The sequence below is a fragment of the Crocodylus porosus genome, unplaced genomic scaffold, assembly GCF_001723895.1.
Source record: "Crocodylus porosus isolate Cpor-Errol unplaced genomic scaffold, CroPor_comp1, whole genome shotgun sequence".
NCBI classification, from domain to species: domain Eukaryota; kingdom Metazoa; phylum Chordata; order Crocodylia; family Crocodylidae; genus Crocodylus; species Crocodylus porosus.
Genome location: NW_017728911.1, coordinates 514151 through 535396, shown reverse-complemented (window position 1 = coordinate 535396; position 21246 = coordinate 514151). Strand labels below are relative to the sequence as shown.

At 48.4% G+C, this 21246-nt stretch overlaps 1 protein-coding gene across 1 annotated transcript; it reads left to right on the top strand.

Annotated features, from left to right (window-relative positions):
• The first annotated feature begins 463 nt into the window (after positions 1 to 463).
• Positions 464 to 14397, top strand: LOC109308808 (zinc finger protein RFP-like). The gene is made up of 7 exons (XM_019533217.1): positions 464 to 926; positions 7827 to 7922; positions 9227 to 9457; positions 10901 to 10923; positions 11474 to 11589; positions 12864 to 12923; positions 13285 to 14397. Exons 1-7 carry the CDS (start codon positions 507 to 509, stop codon positions 13803 to 13805), a joined length of 1467 nt encoding a protein of 488 aa, XP_019388762.1. The 5' UTR covers positions 464 to 506; the 3' UTR covers positions 13806 to 14397.
• Positions 14398 to 21246: the final 6849 nt, after the last annotated feature.

Sequence of the window (21246 nt, the reverse complement as noted above, 5' to 3'; positions counted from 1 at the left end):
ATGTGAAACTCCACTTCATTCTCTTGCTACCGAGCACATTCCCCCAAGATACACCTGTTTTCAGTGGAAGAGCTCTTCTCATTATCTCCCAACAATCAATCAGCTGCTTTCTACCAAGCGCTCCACACATAGCTACTCCTAGGCCATCCAGTGCTTATCCAGTCTCTTCCTGAAAACCTCCAATGGAGGAGATTGCACAGCTTCCCTAGGCAGTCTGTTCCACTGCCTCCACAATCTAGCGGCGAGGCTTTCCTGATATCTAATTTAAACATATGTTGCTGCACCTTCAAGGCATTGATTAAAAAGCTTTTCATTGGTGTTGTTCCTACTAACTTCTTACAGGAGATGAGCAGTTTTCAGTTTTAACTTTACTCAGTGGCACTTGGCAGGTCACCAACAATTTGAGACATTTTTGGAAATGAAACACCCAGCTAGCACTCAGGAAGTCCCACTGAACCAATTTCTAGCTCAGGCAACTGCTCTTGCTCTGCTCTGCCATCCAAGCTATGGCTACAGCAACATCTGTAGGAAACCTCAAGAATGAGGTGACCTGCCCCATCTGCCTGGAGTTCTTCAAGGATCCAGTGATGATTGTGGGCTGTGGGCACAACTTCTGCCAAGCCTGCATCGCCCAGTACAGGGAAGGGGCTGAGACAGATGGCACCTGCCCTCAGTGCAGACAGACCTTTCCCCAAATGATCGTTGGTCCAAACAAGAAGCTGGCACATTTTGTAGAAATTGTTAAGAGCCTGAGCGTGCAGCCTGCTGATGAAGCCAGAGTGAAGGTGATGTGTGAGGAGCATGATGAGGCTCTGAAGCTCTTCTGTGAAACGGACCAAATACTCATGTGCTTGATCTGCCGAGAGTCCCGGCTCCATCGAGATCACAATGTGGTTCCTGTCCAGGAGGCTTTGGAGCAGTACAAGGTATGAGGGTGTTGGGGGTGTTGGCCTGGGTCAGACTTTGTGCCTGTGTTTGGTTAAAGTTCCTTTTTGGTGCCGGATCTTTTTCCCTCACAGCTACTGCTGTAACTGTATTACTACACTCAGAGGGCTTTGTAGCACATTATGCTTAGACCATGTTGTATTTAGATGGTAGTAAGCATTACTGTGAGTTAGTTTTCTGAACAGTTGCACATTAATGCTTACTGTCATCTAAAGAGAACATGTCCCGAGTGCTGAAGCCCTTGAAGTTTCTGGTATGTTGTGATGTGGCGGGGGGAGTGGGTGAGGGCAGGTTTTGGCTTAGCATGTGTGCAGCACATTCTAAGATACTTAAAATTAACGTGGGACCATCACCAGATTTATGCATATTGGGGCTAAAGGATTCATTGCCATTGTCTGCACCCATGACAAATGGCTGAAAGAATAATTTTAATGAAATGGAAAACACCCAGTGTACTTTCACTCTTAGAATACTTAAAAGAGCTTGCCTATGCATGTTGCATTCATGGAAAAAATTATGAGTGTCTTTCTTTTTTCAAATGACTTGTTTTATTTCTCCTGGGACTGTTGCAGCACTGGAGCACAAAATAGTTCTCCAACCCCAGGCTCCAGTTTCTGGTGGTGCACATGTGAGCCCTTGTTTTTTTCCTCCATGTTTTTTTTAAATACTGGGATTTCACAGCAAATGGATTCACAACCACCACGTGCATTTTGCTGTGCCACAAAAAGGTTTGAGGTGCCAGAAACCACATGTTCCCAGTCATGGGGACATGGCCAAGCTGTGTGTTTCTCTTTCTGTCTTTCATGTTGCTTCATGAACGAACACCTGACCCTGGGGACCGCATTCTCAGTTGGCTTATTTTTGTTCTGTCTCTTTGGGCATGTCTACTAGGGCTGTGCAAAGCTTTGGGTGGTGATTCAATTTGGAGGAGATTCAGCCTGATTCGGTAGCTGAATCTCCAAATCTGAATCAAATCAAGGGATCAATAAAAAGGTCCAAATCTATTTGAAGCTCTCCAAACCTTCAGAAAAGATTCAGAAAGCTTTGATGATTTGGGCGGTCCCCACTTGCTGCAGCAGGAAGCTGGAGCTGGACTTAGGGCTGGTAAATAGGAGGCAGGGGAGAGGGGGCTGGAGGAGAGGGGAGGGGACCATGGGGTGACTCCTGCCAGGCCCCATCCTCTGCCTGCTCCCCCAGTCCCCCCTGCACCCCTTGACCCTCACCCACTCCCCCAGCCCCGCTCCCCCGTGGCTGACCTGCCTGCCCCAGCTCCCGGTGCTTTAAAAAAAAGCCCCTACTCACTGGGTGCTTCTGGGTGGGGGGGCGATCCCCACTGCCCCACGCTGCGTGCGGGGCTCTGTACAAGACACCAGCCCCACCATGGCTGCCCTTCCCACCCCAGCTTGGGCCCCTTAAGAAAAAAAAATGACTCACCAACTCCTGTAGTGGCCTTGGGGCTTTGGGGGGGCTTGTAGAAGAGCCCCCCACATGGCACGGGGCAGTGGGGGGCAGCAGGGATCACCCCCCACCAGGCAGGAACCGGTGAGTCCAGGGGGTTTGGGTTTTTTTTTTCCTTAAAGGGCTGGGAGCTGGGGCAGGTGGGGCAGCCATGGGGGGGCTAGGAGAGTGAGGGGGGGTCATAGGGCTCGTGCAGAGTCCCCCATGGAGCTCCCCCATGGGCGTGGGGTTGTGGGGGACAGCAGGGATTGCCCTCTGCCTAGCAGCACCTGGTGAATTGGGGCTTTTTTTTTTCAAAGAGCTGGGAGCTGGGGTGGGCGGGATAGCTATTGCTGGGGCTGTGAGAGCAGGCAGGGGATGGGCCTGCGTGATTTGGAGATTCAGAGATTCGGCAGCAGCAGTCGAATCCCTGAATCAGATTCTGCTGAATCAATTCAGAACAGTGATTCAAATCACCAAATCGAATACACTGTCCCCCAAATCGGCTGAATCCAAAGCGAATACTTGCTGCTTCGCACATGCCTAATGTCTACATGTCGCCTATGGTGAGGTAGCAGCACGTGATGTCACCGTATGACATGCTATGGTGACATAATGATCATGTGGGTCTACATGTGATAGGTGGCTATAGTGGCACACTCCCTGCTTATAGTGCACTGCTACAGTGATAGCCAAAAGGAAATGTTTTCAACTAGCAATAATCGCGCCTCGGATTAACCTCATTGGCTACGATACTGCCACTGTAACAACATCTCCATACGGCGGCATGTAGACACACCCTTTGTGACTTTAAATTTATGTTGCGTACTTGTTCTGCACTAGCTAGTGTTTTGATTTTTTTCCTTAAATAATTCACCTGCTCTTGATACTGGGAGGCATTTCTCCACAGTCAGATCAGGATCTCCCAAGAATCTCTTCCTTAGTTTAGGATTAGATATCTCACAAATAATTCTGTCCCTAATAAGGAAATCTTGTTATTTTCCAAAATCACATGTGGCCTATAACATAACAATCTTTTCCTTGTTCTGGATCCAAAGCAGTATCTTTCTACAGTCTCATTTTTTTTCTTGGGGTCACAGTACTCATCAAGAGACTTCATCAGCTGCTCTAATTATTGGGCCCTACAGATAAATGTGTTCCTCTCACTTCTCTGTGATTTATCCCAAAGCCATACCTTCATTATTTCTTTGTTGTCTGCCTTGGTCAGTGGTGTGTACAACATCAGTTCTTGCTTCATTTCCTTCCATGACAATCCCAGGCTCAGGGTTGCCAAATGTTGGTGAATTTATGGATACGCCATAAAAATCAAGCCTAAAAACTCAGTGAGTAAAAGAAAATTGTACTGTATATAGAAACAGAGAGCAACCAAGCTCTGTGGTCACTGGAGGCAGTGTTGAGGCACAGATGGAGCACAGGGGTGCCATCTTGTATCTGAACTGGAGTGCTGCACCCTGAAAGGCCCTCTTCTCAGGGCATTGTTACTCATGGCACCTTCATTAGCTCCCTGCACCCAGTCCAAAGCCATGTGTTCTAGCTGCTGCTGCAGCATCCCCTTTGCCTGTAACACTGCTCATCTAAGAGAGTAGTCCTTCACTGGGGGTCTGTGCCAGGATGGAAGGAGCAGGGTTGGTGGGAGAAAAGCTGGAACATGAAATGTGAAGACAGCCTGGTGTGGAGTGTAGTTAGTGGGTACTGAGTTTTGTGGGTGATTAGGAGACCCCTTGGGGGTTGGGGAGCATGGTATAAAAATTGCTACTGCAATCAAGAAAAGTTTCTAATTCAAGGTTGGGGGGGGGGGTTACTGACCATCTGCAAACTTTTTACTGACACCAAATATTTTTACTGTTTTTTTCTTACACTTCTAAATCGGAATCTGACCCTTGTCCTCAGTTTGATAGAAGGGTTACATTTATATTATGATTGTTCCCCTGTTTCATGGTGTTGGGGAAGGGGGCAATGTGAGTGGGATATTTTTGGTGGGGGAAGCAGCTGGTGATTCTGGCTACCACGTTTGACAAGGAAAAAATCATTCAGGCCACATTGCAGCCTAGAGCTCAGGAATGAAGGTTGGTTGAGTGAATGTCACCTCTCAGCTACCTCAAGAACCACCTAAGCATGGGAGTGTGTTTCAGGGTTGGTGACTGTAGCATGCTGGGGTCCCATACGCAGCCATGATGTTCCCTGGTGGCTCCGCAACTGTGTCTTGCTCTGTCTCTAGGTGCCCTCCCTTTTGTGATGCCCACTATGCTTTGATGTAATTGTGTGATTGAAAGGGAGGCTGCCCCTGAGCCTTAGAGTGAGCCCCAGTTCAGCTAAATCACCACCAGGTTGTCCCTGCACCCCACTGGTCTTAACTATACCCACAGGTTTGGTGGGCCCTTCTGGCCAGACTATGTCCCTGCAGAACACCTATAGTCTTAATGGCTAATTGAGTGGCTCCATTCCTCCCCTACCCCATGCCCCAAGCCTTGCAGGTGTCACTGCACCATCAGTTATCGCCTGTTGGGACTGTGGCCTCCTTGACCTCTGCCCCTTTCCTCTAGCTGGGTATTCCAACTTGGGCTCACTGTATTGGATCTGGCTTTGAGGCACCAGCTCTTGTCTTACCCTTTCAGGTATTGGGCCCCAGGACCCTGGCCCCTGTCTGCACCCCTGTCTGGCACCAGGCCCCTCGCCCCCATCTGTCCTCCTGGAGCTGCTGTAATATGTAAAAATGCCCAGAGGTACTAGATCTAATGAACATTAACTAACACATGTTAATGCATGTGTACACACACCCTGTTATTTCTACATTTGAATTCCAGTATTGTCCTACCCTCCAGGCCTCCAGAAAAGAAGAAGAAATATTTAGGTTTGTGATTCCAGGATAGACCAGGAAAATGAAAATGGGGAAAATCATTTGTTTTCAGACCTTTGGAGACTCTGCTTTTTCATGTTTTCTTCTTGACACCTGCTGTTCTGAAACGGCTTTGTAAGTAAAAATCCTGTGTAAGGTCTCATGACTCCTGCCCTTTCAGTACAGGGCAAAAACTCCCAAGGTTCTCAGTTTGGAACCCTCCAAAAATTATTCAACAAGCACTCCATGCCTGACCCCATGGCTGCTCATATGGGAAGAGAATAGGTTAGAATACAGAGGGTGTGTCTACATGTGCAATTAATGTCAAGCAATAAACTCCAAAGTATATTGCCCCATTGCTTACTGCTCCTGGGCACTTCATTTGAACAGCATGTTAAGCTGGGTTGGAGCAGCCCCAGCTGACACAGGGTCCCAGGGATCAGCCTACCAGCTTGGGGCTGCTTCCCCTGGCTCAATGTGCTGCAAAGGGGCTGGCTGAGGCACAAGGGTGCTTCAGCATGGGGCTATCCAGCAGACAGCTCCTCATACTGGGGCACCCTTGTGTCCCAGCCAGCCAGGGCAGCATCCACACATATGCTGCTGTGGAGTAAAAAACTCTGCAGCTGGATAGTACTTGCATTTACAAGTACTACGCTGCTGTGGAGTTAATTAGTTTACTTTAGCCTAAAAGGGGTGCACTTGTGTAGACACATAACATTTACTACAGATCTAATTAGTCAACTCTGCAGTAAACATCTCATGTAGACAAACTCAGAGTGTGTTAAACAGCAAAACCTCATGGGTATTTCTACCTTACAATTGCCAGACTTTGGTCTTGAACCTGGGGCTTTGGCCTTCCTAGTACAGCCACATAGTCTAGTTTACCATGTCCTCAGATGAGTAGTGGGGTGGAGCTAGGTGGTCAGAGCCCAATATCTGGGCCTAGACACCCACCCTTTCTCTGCAACCAGAGTGGCAAGCCAGGGTCCGCTGGCCCTTTACCACTTCCTATAAAAAACCCTGACATAAAAGAAGCAGTGTCTGCACAGCAAGGCTCAATCTTGTACCCAGGTTGTCTCAGCCTTGGTTGGTGCCTCTGCTGGATTCTATGGCTACCTGCCCCAGCTTGCCCATGGACCCTGAGTCTTGCCTGACCCTTTGGCTCCTTAACCCATCTCTGGTTTGATCTCCAAGGTATCTGACACAGCTGGCCTCCTGACCCAGTGCTTTCCCCAGCCCTTTGGATTTCTGACTCTATTCCCCAGACGGATTTTCAGTCTTCTGGCTTCCTGGCTCCCCTACATTTGGACTCCACACACTCCCCTCAGATCCTGGTTATGTTTTCTGACCTAGGATGACTGCTAGACCTGGCCATCCATAACCCAGCACGGAATTGACTTTGCCATGGCTTTTTCTTAATATTTCCCAGGCTCCTCTGTACTTCAGAGCTGGCTGTCAAAACAGTTCAGATATAGTCACTGATTTATCCCCATCATCCCCAGTTCCAGTCAGACACTAGATGGACAGGGTAAAGTCTGGTAAAGCATTGCTTTAGTGTATCATCATCCATCCACCTCATGGGCAAACACTGGCTGTCCCTAATGGTACATGTGGGATGCTAGATCTATAGAAGGTGGTACTGCCCTCTGATGTCTAATCTTCCTGCAATACATAGTCAGCTGGACCTGGACATGCAGTAAAGTAGGGATGTCAAAGATATGTCCCCAACACCCAGCTACTGTGCTACACCTTCCTGTGAATCGCCCCAGGCACCATGCTCTGGACTGGACTGTGGCAGGATAGTAGGAGACGCTACTACGCTAAGCTACCTGCTTCACTGTGCCCAACCAAACCCCTGCTTTGGATGTCTCCCCTGGGGTGCTTAGCCGGAGTGGGCACCATTTGTGGCTGGATTCTAGACCAGCAGAAGTGGGGTGGTGAGGCGGTGCTGCATGCAGCAGGAAAGCTGGATGAGCCTGGCTGGATGCCCTGTGGAACACAGGTCCTAGAGTGGGTGCCCTGTGTGCTGGATCCAGCTTGAGGGGTGGAGGGAAGGTCCAGGAGCCTGAAACAGCCCCACGCACTCATCTGACCCACAGAGCCAGATAGGTTTGACACCCCAGCAGTAGGGGAACGTGACTCTCATAGTTGGACAGGAGGCAAAATAGATTTGCACTTTGTAGACTAACTAAACCAGAGATGTGTAGCATAAGCTTTTGTGAGCAGTGCCTTACTTCATCAGATGCTGATAGCTGGCCATTCTGGTGTCTGTCACTCATTTCCTCCCAAGCGTAGGTAGTAACCAGTCCCTTGAATACAAAGCTTTCTGAGCCCTCAAAAAAAGGCTGAGCTATGATCTGAGCCCCTGGCTGCTGGCTCCTGTTCAGCCTGACATTATTCCACTCCTGGATAACCAAAAAGAGTCACAGCACAGTTGGCAGCCCCAACCAATCTTACCAATTACTTTTACCACCAAAAGTCATTGAACTTGTATCCAGGCAGCAAACTTGATTTTGAGGGTGTGAAAAAGTTTGCGGGTTCTCCTTTAGCAAAGGAAAAATCACCCAAGCAAGTTTCCTTTCCTCAGGAACAAATTCAGACTCAGCTGAAGAGTCTAAAGGAACAGAGAAAGAAGCTTGAAAACTGGAGAGAGTGTGAAAACCGGAACTACAAGAACTATCAGGTCAGTGCTCCAGCACACGAATCCCCCAGACACTCAAGTACCCCTCTTCCTTTTTGCATTACCCCTGAACCTCAAAGACCTCCAGCTTCACGCTGTCTCCTGTTGTCCCACCTGTGCCCCAGGTGGATCAGATCCCACCATCCCCTTAAGACTCCATTAAATTCTACCCACTGCCACTATGAACCCATTGCACCATACACAGAATTACACCCTGGTCCCCATTACACCCCAGCCCCCGATCCCTCACCATCTCCCTCACACCCCACTGAGCTCTCCCCTGCCCCGCTGAGCCCCCAAACCTCACTGAAGCCCCTCACATCTCCTGGGCCCCCTTCACCCACAATCCCTCTTACTCTCAACCTCATTCACATCCCATTTCACTCCTACAGCCCTTACCATACCCCTCAGTCCCACACCTCATCTGCCCCTCACGCCCCCACAGTGTTCCAGCCCATCTCACCCCACAACTTCCTATCCCATTGCCTTCCCCCACCTCCCAAAAAACCCCACCTTGATATCCATGGCTCTCTTCCTTTGCCTCATGACCCCCAGGATCCCCTTCTCCTCATTACCCCTCCCAGACAGTCCCACCTACCCCTCATGGCCCCTGATCATGGGGCAGGGGATGGCAGGGCTGTAACTGCTGACCCCTTTCCCCCCATTCCCCTCCCCACAGGATGCCCATTTGGCCTCCACTGCCTTCCACTCTCAACACGCAAGAACAAAACAATTGGGTTTGGGGGAGGACTCATTTACACTGCTTATGGCACCCCTACCAGGGGGAACCAACCCCTCTGGAGCTACTCATGCCTGGCTTTACACCACCCTTGTTTTGTGACTTGGTTCAGCCTCCCACTGCCTCCATTATCTGGTGCAATTAATAACCCAAGAAAGAGTTACTAGAAAGTAAGAAGGTAAAAAGTGCTATACTGAGTCAGACCAGTTGTCCATCTAACCCAGTATTCTGTCTCCAGCCATGGCAGAAATGGATGCTGTCTAGATATCTCCAGAGATCTCCACATCTGACATCTAACATTATTGGTTTATAGATGCCAGAAGCATACGGTTCAATTGCCATTCATAAATTTATATAAGAACATAAAAATTGAAGTACCTTACCTCTTTGCCTCACCTTTGCAACTCCACCTTGCCTGTAACTGTGATGCCACCATATAGCTCATCTTGCCTTCAGCCCTGTTCTTCCCCTCCCTGTCCTTTGGATATTATGGTTTTGAATACCTTAGGAACAAAGCCACCAATTACAGGTTCCAGGTAACAGCATACCTTTCTTCTGATTGTGTCAGGAAAAGGCAGAAGTGGAGACAAAGGAGATTTTCGCTGAATATAATAAACTGTACCAGCATCTTCAAGAAAAAGAACGCCTCCTGCGTGTCCAGCTCAAAGACCTGGAAGAGAAGATGGACAAAAGTCACAGGGAAACAATCATCCAATTCTCTGAGGAGATATCCTCTCTCAACAGTTTGATCAATGACCTGGAAGAGAAGTGCCAGCAGCCGACAGGTGACTTCCTGCAGGTGAGGTACATTGAATCCCTTCCATCCCTGCACTGGAAAGGAAGAGGCCTGAATCACTGGTCTGGATGGGACCAGTAGTGTAACTTAGAGGGTGGGGTAACTGGACGACAAGCCCAGGTGCCTACTTGATAGGCCTGTGCAAGTCAGCAGCGATCTGATCCAGCTTCGGATCCGGCCACTTCAGACGGCCGCGATCCGATCCGAGCTCTGAACTGGGTTTCCACCTCGGTCCGGCCCAAGCTTCAGAGCCGCCTTGGAGATCCAGCTGTAGGGTAGAATGGGGAATCAATAAAATATCTATACCTCAATGTCTGGTTTGTATTAAACTTGCAGAAATGGTAGCCTCTCCTGAGAGCATGAAACCTGCCAAGTTTAAAGAACATCGGTGCAGGGGTTTGGGGGAACTGTACCCCAAATTCTTGAAAGCCAAACTCATGTCATAGCTGTGTGTTACAACACAGGAGGGTGAAAACTGCAGGGGTGGTGGGCCCTGCTCAGGCCACAAAGCCTGCCAAATTTCAAGATCATTGCAGGAGTTTGGGGCCCACAAGAGCTCATGACACCAGTTTTGCCTGTCAGCATCTAGGGGTACAGGGCCCCAGGACCCCCCTGCACCAATCTCCTCCACAGCTGGCAGGCATTATGGCCACAGCAGGGGCCGCCATCCCTGCAGCTGTCACCCTGCTGCGCCCTAGCACACACAGTGTCACTCATGGCACGAGTTTTGCTTGTCCGCAGCTTGAGGTGCAGTTCCCCCCAAACCCCTGCACTGATCTTCTTGAAATTTGGCAAGTTTTGTGGCCTCAGTAAGAGCTACCAGGCCTGCAGTTTTGACACCCCCCCCCCACCACCACCCCACCCCGTGGTGTAACACATAGACATGACAGGAGTTTTGCTTTCAACAATTTGGGGTGCAGTTCCCCACAAATCCCTGCACTGATCTTCTTGAAACTTGGCAGAATTCATGCTCTCTGCAGGGTCTACCATCCCTGTAAGTTTCATCAAAATCAGACAAAAAACAACAAAGTTATAGCTATTTTATTGTTTCCCCATTATACCCTATGGCCGGATCTCCGAGGCAGCTCCGAAGCCGAACGAGGCGGCGCTTCCACCCGGACATGCTGCTTCAGACCCCGAAGTGTCTGAAGCTTCTCCAGATCCGAAGCTCTGTCCAAAGCCTCACGCAGCCCTACTGCTTCGGGGGAGAGGAATGCAAACACAGCAGCTGCAGCAGCTGTTGCCATCCTGTGCACCCCCACTACTTTGTTTCACTTCTGGGAGGCATCAGTAGATCAGGTCTTGAACACATTTACCTAGATCTTTTTGTGTGTGACACTTGGAGCTTGAGGGGAGAGTGCATAACCCCCAGAGCAAGAAGGTCTCAGGTTTTGTGGCATATGATACTTACCTTTCTTTTCTCTTCTCTGTTTCTCTCCCTTCTAGGGCATCAAGAGCATGTTGAGCAGGTATGTGGCTCCTCCTCACTCCCATGCAGGGAAGGAGCCTGGAAACAGTGCTATGGCCACATTTCCCCAGATCACCACAGCACATGCAGCAGGGATACCATTTGGATACAGGTCTTCTAAGAAATAACCATCCTGAGATTGTTCCCACATTAATACAAGCTCTGGTGTTATCCCTGGGGTAGCAAGGATTAGCTTCTGCTGTTCTAAAGGGACATAACAGATCTGGGGCCTGGCTGCCTCAGGACTATGGGAATTTGAGCCTTTCAGCTCTTGGCTGCCAAGGAAAGTCCCTTGCTCCTAGAGTTTGAGGTGACTGACCCTAGAATCTCAAATCTTTTCTTATCAGAAAAAAGTCCTTGACAGTTCAGTGTTGAAGACCTTTAACTGGTCCTTGTGATGGGTGTCAGCACTACCATTATTTGCAGTGCCCCTGCCCTGAGGCAAAGTATATGGTGGGGGTCAGTCATTAGGTCACTCCACATCTAGCTAATGTCTCTACCATGATGAAATACAAAAGGAAAATAGAGTAACACTGCATTGTTTTTCTCAGGTGTGAGAGAAAACCACTCATGATGCCTAAAGGGATTTTCTCCAGACCGGACAAGAAACTCAGGAAATTTACTGGTCAAAAAGTAGCTCTAAGAGAGGTTTTAGGGCAGTTTCAAGGTACTGAGAAAAGGGCTTTGGAGGGTAACAAAGAACTGTTCATGTTTCTAAGGAGGAGACAGGGTCTGGGCTGTTAGTTTTTATTAGGAGCCTGAATCTCCTTTTTTAGAGAGAGAAACTGAACACCTGGGCTGATGTAGCAGGATGCAGGAATCATCCCATCTTCCACTGACCTCAGTGAATATCAGCAAATCCTTAATAAACTTGGACTCTTCAGCAGGCCCTCAGGGCATCTCCAACCTCCAGAACTACAGGGTCCATGCTGCTCCAGCACTGCTCAGCATCATCCATACCTGCAGGCCCAGCAGGAGCTGTGGGTGGGCGCTTGTGGAGTCCTGCCCCACTGAGAACCAAGCCGCTGTGCCCCCTGACTGGATGCCTGAATTAGGAATCTAAATTCAATTAAATGCAGGTTTTCAGGTTTGGAGCCTGGTGGCCCGGTCCCAAGGGGAGGTAGGGAAAGCATGAAACCATCTGTCCCTAGGCAACCCGGGAATTCCTTCAACAAGATGTCTCCTGCCCTGTAGCTGCAGATGCAGGGAGTGCTCATGAGGAAGCAGGAACAGAGTGAAGCAGGGGGGGAGGCTGTGGCCTAGGTTAAGCTGTACCCCTACTATCCTGCACCCCATAGTGGCCACTGAGTGGAGGGTGACACTGGCTGGACCCCTGGAGTTCCCCAGCCAATGCAAGACATTGTCTGGTCCCTTAGAAAATGAATCAGGGAGCTGTAAATCTTATCCCTTTGCCAAGGGCTCTTCCCTCAACTCTACCACTTTCCCAACAGAAAGCGGAAAAAAAGGAGCCAGGAAGGGCTGGGCACTGAGCTCCTCTGGGTCAGTGGTTGTTACATTCCTCCCTTCACTCCTCTGCCTGCACCTGCAACTTCCTCCTTCCCTGTCCTGGGGGAGGAGACCCCACTGCAGGGGAGCAGAGAGATGCAGAGTCAGCTTCTGAAGCCACAGACCCCAGCAGGACTGCCAACCCTCACGGACTGCCTGGGCGTCTGCCAGAATCAGCATCGCTCTCCCAGTGACTACTGAAAGCAATCCAGATTTTAGTAGGATATTAATAGGATATTATATTATGTCATGTTGGGGAAACAAATCTCCCTGATTAACTTTAATCAGAGTTGGCAACCCTAGGCCCCAGCAGTCAGGGGAAGAGCTGTCCCAGTGTCTGCTCAGCCTCTGGGGCTCAGGACAGAGGCAGGTCTCAGCTTGGCATCAAGAACCAGACACAGGAGGTCTAATGTCTGCGACCCTTTCCCCTTACAGATAATCTTCCGTCCAGTCAGAAGAAGCCCAGGTGGCAACCGAAGAAATCTTGCAACACAGGTAAGTGCTGGAGGAGCTTGTCCTGACACCAACAGAACAGTCCCAGAGAAACCTGGGACTAAAAACCTGCCAGCCCAGCACTAAACCCCCCTGTCCTATAACCTGGCAGGTTGGGATTTTCCTGCCTTTGTCTGTGGATTTGCTACCATGTTTTTCTTTTCCTCTGGGGCAGGTGCTCTCCCCAGTGCCAGACTGAGGAGCTGTGGGGCTGTTCCTGCTCAGCCTCATGGGCCTAGGACAGAGGCAGCTCCTGAGACCCAGAACAGACATAGCCAGATCGGGGCTGCTGGTGGGTGTGAGTAATGGCCTTAGTCTGCTCCTGGGTTGAACTGTGCCCTTATGCTGAGATTCTCTCTCCCAGTGAAGGTGACTCTGGATCGAGATACAGCTCATCCCTGCCTCATCCTGTCTGCAGATCGGAGAAGTGTGAAAAAGGGAAGGAACAGACAGAATGTGCCTGACAATCCTGAGAGATTTGACCCTGCATACTATGTGTTGGGTTCTGAGGGATTCACCTCGGGGAGACACTCCTGGAAAGTGAACATAGCAAAGGTGCATAGCTGGGCTGTGGGGGTTGCCAGAGAGTCTGTCGGGAGGAAGAGAAACATTATTCCTAGCCCTGGTAAGGGAATCTGGGCTGTGCGGTGCTGTCTGGGTCATCTTCGGGCTCTCACTTGCCCTTTTCCCACCCTTGTGGCCCTACGACGCATGCCCCAAAAGGTGCTGGTGTATCTAGACTGTGAAGAAGGAAGGGTGTCATTTCTTGATGCTGATACCGGGGATCAGCTCTTCACCTTTCCGCAAGCTTCATTTGGTGGGGAGAGAATCCGGCCCTGGTTCTCATTGTGGATGATTGGAGCTAAGATCAACCTGCGCTGTTGAGTAAGACCTCCAAAGTCTAGCCTTTGGGATGCCCCCAGCTTTAAAGCTGGCATCCCCCTCTAAGCCAGAGCAGTTCAGGGCTGGGGCTTTCTGAAAACTACCTATTGGCTTACTTTGAACTGAGAGGCTCCTGCTGGGGTAATGTGGGAGGGAGGCAATTTAGGCTATCCAAGGGCTACCTGTGGGAAGCTGCTGGGATGTTTATGTTTGCAAACGTGGAAAAAAACCCCAGCGCTTTACTTTCAGCTCAGCGCACCCCCGCAGCAAAGAGAGCGCATGCCCAGAAGAGACATTGCATTAGTTTGATCTGGCTTACGCAACACCTGTATAAATCAGGCGCTTTAGCAAGGCTTTTTGATGCTTTTATCTAATAGCTGATTGAATCAACTTTAGCCAAAGCACCATGTATAGCAAAGGGCCATGGGAAAGGGAACTGCCCGGAACTGGAAGGCTCCAAGATCGCACAGAGTTGTACTTGGGTATAGGGACCTCCCTTCCTTAGGATATTCTGAAAACACCAGCTCCACTGCACTGCACTGGCCTTTGGTCTCTTATGTCAGAAGATGACTCAATAAACATAAAGTGTGGGGAATTTTTTTTTTGTTTTGCTTTGTTCTTTTAGTGCCATTGGATCTTTTGTCTTATTTCTCCTTTGTTTCTCCTTTCATAACATCTGCTATGGGTTCCTTTCCATTACTCGACTTCACATGGCAAGATGTCCCCTGTGGGCTGGACACCACTTCTCCCACAGCTACAGCTGTGACTGTGGCACTGCACTCAGCATGCTGGATCTGGGGAAGGCTCTGCACACACAGCTGTGTTGTACTGAGAAAAGAGGAAGAGACCTTGGTGTGGTTAAGTCTTTCTTTTACAAATCAAAAGAAGCGGTGAAGCTTTTCCAGAGCCAACCCCTCCCTCCTTCCTCCAGAGCAGGCAGACAGCAGAGATATTAAGGGCATTCAGAGCAGGACACATGCCTATTTCTCTACCAGCAGGAGCCTGACCTTACACAGCCCTGATAAGTCAGTGTTTTCACTAAGAGGGTGCGTTATAATTGCTGTGACCCTGTCCCCATTCACAGAAAGCCCCCTCAGAGCTCTTGCCTCTGGGCCTATATGTTGTGAGTTCAGCAACAACACTCTGGACACTCCTAGGTTGAACTAACCATTATTTATTATTATAACTCTCTGGAATCATATCCATGGTGGATCTTAACAATTGTCCTCTGTATATGTATGCAGAATTTATTCTTGCTCTGCCTCAGTCTTGACCCAGTCCAGTCCTGTGGAGGGAGAGGACCCAACAATGCCTCTGGCTCCTCATGGCAGAGAAAAATGGAGTCCCCAGTGCTGCAAAACTGTCACAAGCAAACTGAACCCTGCAGTGCTGAACATGAGGGCTTTGGCCTTCAAAAGACAGTACAAGGAAAACACAATAAGACACAACAGAGGAGGTGCCAGGTAGTAGTAGTGGGGGACTCCCTCCTGCAGGCTCTGAAACTCCTGTGGTCTGAGGATGGAACAACTGTCTACCTGGTGTGTGACAGACCCTCAGTGCACCCAGCTGCAGCAAGGCTGCCCAGGAATACGAGGTAGGAAACCATAGTCCAGCTGAACAGCTTTTAGTTTACTTATGGGTTGATTCCTTCCTGGTGTAACAGGCCCCTGCAGTGTCAGACGCAATCACAACAGCCAGTGAGGGATTTACTTTATAGCAAGTGTATTAGGGGTTTGGGTCACAGGCCAGGAGAGCAACGGGAAAGGACAGATTCAGGTAAAAAGGCATTCACAGTATAACAACATACATTTAAAGGATGAGCAAACAGGTAGTGGTCAGCACCACAGGGGTACATGCATACATTCAGCACACAGAGTCCCGTGCCCACCTCTGGGGATGTTCCCAGGAACCAGCCTTTAGTCCAGAGTCGCTCTGCACAGGTCTGTAGGTCGGCGCAGAAATTTCTCTGCCCTTCAGTCCAGCTCACAGCAGCACCGCAATCACCCCCAGGACTCCTGGCAGTAGCCAGCCCAAGCTCCCAGATCCCCCCACCTCTTCCTGCTCCCCCAAGATCTTCTATCTGCAGGGTTTCTTGTCCCTTCCACTTCCTGCTTCCAGGTGCTCTGGGATTTGTAGTCCATGATCAGTCAGCTAGTCTCCACAAGGTTGCTCCCCTTCTGTCACACACTCATTTCACATTTTCAGTGCACACAACACATTACATTACATTGGGTTTCCTGACACCTTCCATCTCTCTCCCCTTCTGTTACTGATGTGACCAGACCTGGGAGGCCCCTACTACATGGAAAAGGCTAGAAAAAGAAATTTGGGGTAATTGTGGTTAAACATGTTGACCCTCAAGTATGGTCTGTGGGACCAAGGCAGGTTTGAGTGGCCTATGGTTATAGCAAAGCTTTAATTAAACTCTTAACCAGAAAATAGAGGAAGTACTTACCTCACCAAGAAATACCATAATGGTCCTAAGTCTGCTACAGAGCTGGACAAAAATAGTTAAATCATTAGAGCCTGAACAATGGTTACAGATCATGGTTAAAAATGTGAAAAGTCCCAAATGATAAAAATGATTCTAAACCTGATAAGCTGCAAAAAGTTACAGTGCCAGAAAGAGAAAAATACTTTAATCTCTAAGTTTACTCTGTTCTAACATCTAAAAATCACAAACAGGTGGCCAGGATGATAGGGAAAAACTCTTAACCAAATTTTCAGAGACTAAATCCAGGGATTTTCCAACACCTAGAGAGAAACAGAAAAAAGTAGGGCTGGAAGGAACCTCAGAAGGTCATCTATTTCAGCCCCCTGCTCAAGCCAGGTAAAAACCATCCCATACAAGTACTTGTTAAACTCATTCTTAAAGCTCCATAAACAACCTTGTAATAGTGAAAGTCAATCTCCTGATTTTATCATGTTGTAGTCAGACTAGTTCTAAGCAGTTTTGTCTCATTTCCATATTACTGTACAGATGCAGCATCTCTCATCTTTACTCTAGCTCAACTGTTCTCCTGCCTGTTACCACTTCCTTTGCTTGAAATCAGTTAACTATCTTAGGGTCTTGTTACACATTAATTTTAAGTGGCTCCTGTAGCTCTTTAACCTGCGGATTGTCTACACATTAACACCTGAAACTAGTTTTAAGCACAGGCAGCTTAAAGTTATTCCACTCCAGCTTAGGTTTATCTCTGATCCATGCTCATGTTCCATTAATGCATGTCCACTACCCACACACAAGCTACCTAAATTGCAGACCTCCATAATGCCAGGATGCACTGCCCCCCCCCACACACACACCTTCCTGTGCTGTGGGGATAAGCTCTCCACCCCCTGACCTCTGTGACTCAGAGGGTAGTTCTGGCACCGAGCCAACTCCCCCTCCTGCCCCTGCAACCCCGTGCAAAGAGCCTGAACAGCCTATGCCAGCTAGCCAAGTTGAAGGCAAAGATGGGTACAAGACTGGAGTCTGGGGCTGGGTGGGGAAGCAAGGTAGGGGACTGAATCAGGTCCCCATTATCTGGCGCTTCCTGGGGCAGGGACAATGGCTCCTCCAAAAGCACCTTCCCTCAGCTGGGGACTGGCTGGGAGCCGAACCAGAAGCAGGACAGCTCCTGGCCAGCCCCTGGCTGCATGGGGAAGCCCAACTGGGCACAAGGCTTGTTCCATGTGCACAGGGCTGGGAGAGCTCTGCAGCAGCAGCTGTCTCCCAACCCTGTGCCCATCAGGACCAGGTCTCATGGTCTCCACTAGTCCCTGGGCTAGCATCCTGGGAGCTAACTACTGCAGGGGACCAGAGCAGGGTAGGAGCAGCCCTGTATTGTATTGCTTTCATTGGGAGCAGATTTGCTCCCAGGGAAGGCTTACAGTGAAGTGGGCCTTTATGGCTTAATTGCACATGTAGGTGCACCCACACTTGAGTAGCTCAAAGTACAATGTGTAACAAGGCCCTCAGCCTCACTTATCCTCATCTGCTCCTATGCAACATTACAATGTTTACTGAAATCTACAAAGGTAGGAGGCAGTGGAGAGCTTTTAAAGTATTTGTCTGACTCCTTTCAAAAATCAATTTGCACTAAGAAATAAAGGAATCGTTGGCAGAACTGAAATAACTAAATGATGAATAGAGCTTCAATCACAAGGACAGTAGACTAGGAACAGGCCAAAGGAATTGCCAGTGTCCTGAACTCCAGCAATTGTCAAACTCACTTCCAAGCTGTCTCTAATGCCAGGAGTTGACTTGGGTCTCCAAGGAGCTCCAGAGTCTTGGCATTTAGGTGGAATAAAAAATTCCCCTCACTTCCACCCCCCAAACCCGAATCACAAAAAAAACCCCAGGCACCTCACTACTCTGACTCCTCAAGGCAAAATAGCTCAACTTTTTCTGTTTCTTTAGGACAATCTTCAGGCCTGTTTGAAGACTCTGAGGGAAGAAAGAAACAAGTTGCTACAAGTGAAATTGAGTAGAGAACCCAGGAATATCTTGTAGGTGCCCATTTATTTCAGCCTGGAGAGAGAGCCAGAGGGAGTCTGCTCACAGGTAAATTCCCTGGGGCCATAGTAGCTGCGGGTGTCTACACAAGACCCTTCAAGTGCAGTAGACTAATCCTACTGCACATTAGTGCAGCAAGCAAAACTTGTGCTAATGCACTAATGCACAGTAGATTTAGTCTACTGAGCATTAACATTACTAAAAGACCATTTCCACTAATGCACAGTAGCACTGATTATGGCACATTATGTTAGTACCTGTCGTTACAGGTACTAAACTTAATGCACCATAATTATGAATTATGAATGTGTTGACTACAAAGGACCAACTCACAGGATTACTATATGTTCTAGTTTATTAGATGGGATGTGAAATTTTAATAGAATTATAAATGCATATTCTGGGAGGTTATAATGGGTACTGGTCACCTTAACACATATACACACATGCACTCACTTATTCAAACCCATGTCATTTAAACCCATGTAGTATAGTGTATATAGTAGCTGCTGTAGTAATTGTGGGGGTGCTGGTGTTAGTATATTTACCTATCTGAGGCCCTGCAGATTTGCTGTCAATGTCCAGCTTCCTCCTGGGTGGTGTCTTCTGCAAAAAGGGGTCACCTGCTTGTCTTTCTGTCTCGGTAGGTCCGGTGCTGGATGAGGGGGCACCATGGAGGGTCACGCTTCATTGACTTATGTCCCTTCTCTGGCAGACTTGTGTGATCTCCCAGCATCATCTTGGCTGCCCAATTTGGAGGTTGCTGTCCCATGTGGGTCTTGAGTAGTGCATGAAAGCTGTTAGTCACAGGGGTCTCTGCCTGCCGGTAGGTGCAATTTCGGGAGTCAGTTTATGGTTTTGATTAATTTAACAATGGCATTGTTAAGGGTTGCAGGAGCAGTCTGTTGGGGGACGTCTAGTCCCAGGAACCTATTTCCAGAGTTGATTAACTCAAACTGGATACCTTGTTGCACAAACAATGAAGTTCAAGGAAATGGCATTGATACCTTCCTCCAGTCAGTCTGAGGATGGAGCTGTTAATTGCCACTCGTTAACTTGTAACCCAGCTGGCTCTGCTTGCTACTCCATTACTCACTCCCTCAGATTTGCTCCCATTCATTCAAGATACCAGCCCCTATGCAGCAATGCAGTTTCAGTGACTATAATTCCAATGCATTATTACAATAATAGTTCTAGTAATACAAGGCATGACTTACTCTAAAGAATACATTCATTAAAAGTTAAAAGGTATAAAACATAAAATACAGAATACTAGTTCAAAGGCGAGACAGATGGAATATTAAAATGTACTGTGAGGTAGTGAGGATCAAAGGTCACTGGGAACAATAAGTGAGTTAGGTTAGATGCAGTAGACTGATTTAGCATAAATTTTAGACAGATATGGGTAGTTTGCTTTGGGAAATAGGTTTTAATCAAAGGGGGAATATATTCACCAGGATATATTTGCAGTCGTGCTTTTAATGTACCTTGGCTTTTCTTGTCTTTTACAGGCTTTGCTTTGACGTGGATATTTTAGCTATTTTGCTTTCTTTAGTGACACATAGCTCAACTGATATGTAGATGTGGTTTTTAAGTTTCGCTACAAAAAGCCGTTTGAGCTTTCTGGCTTGCTCTGAGCCTTGCCACACCCACGCAATGAGTGTGCTAGGTCTCTGCCAATACTCAAAAGGAAAAAGAAATGCACAAAGTGGGGGGTGTAGGCAAGAAGGGGCTTCTTATTATAAATGTGTAGACACACCATGTAGACTCTTGTCTCTTTCTACCTGTCCAGTGCTGGATCCCAAAGTCTGTGGGTGCACCTGTGCACAAACACAGGGCCTGAAAAAGCTTCTTCCCCCCAAGAAAATTCCTCCAACAGAAGGAATCTGAGCTTTCATCAATCACTGAATTAATCTGTAGCCCTGGGAATCTGGAAAAGGATCTTCCCCGTCCTGACTTATGCAGTTCAGAGCCACCTGCCTGAGCCCAGCAGAGTGCCAGTGTAACCCACGTGCAAGAAGGGGAAGTTCCAGCAGCTGACAGAGATGGCTCCTGAGCTGGGAAGGAGACTCTGGGATTTCTCTCAGAAAACCCTTGTTGTCCAGGAGATTCTAAGGAAATTCACAAGTAGTGGGAAAGGATATGGGAGGGGACGTGAGGACAGGTCTCTTTGGCCACAGAAGGAGATGGATCTGGCCAGGTGACTGATAACTAGATTAATTATAAAACAGTGTCAACAAAATGAGCCGATACAGCAGGGCCCAGGCATCAGGGCATCTCAGATTCATTTACCATGTGGCTTCAAAAAGTTATTAAGACCCAAATTTAGCCAGAAAATCTTTATGGTGTCTCCCCAAGCAGAGTCCAACAGGGGCATGCTCTAGAACTGTTTGTCATTGACAGCAACTGATGGGCAAAGTTGGTGGGAACTGCAAAAATCCAGCCTCTCTGAGAGCCAGGACCCAAAGTTCGGCAACCAAAATGGAGGCCCTGAATCCATCTGAATGAAAATCTGAAATGTGGGCTGCAGGGTGCTGTTGGGAAGGTACAAACATTGTGTCATATCTTAGAAAATCCCTCCAACACAGGGGCCTCTTCTCCCACCTGCCAACAACTGGAGGGCAAGATCTTTAATGAGGAACCTCCAGGTTTTAGTCCCACCAGGAGTGTTGGCATGCCCCAGTCAAAATCTCCAGCCTTGGCTGTACCTAACACATAGTGCTTACAAGGAAAGTTAAAAAAAAATCCCAGACACCTCCAGCAGCAGGAATAGAAAAAACAACCTTCCTGGCCCCATTTGGCAATCAGCAAAGCTCAGAAGCATGGGGAAAAACAAACACCTCCATTCTGTTCTGCAACTTGTGGATAACAAGAACTCCATACAGCACCCTCTTCCTGGATGGCCAGAACTTCCCTTTTAGTATCCCTTCCGTAAACGTATCGCAG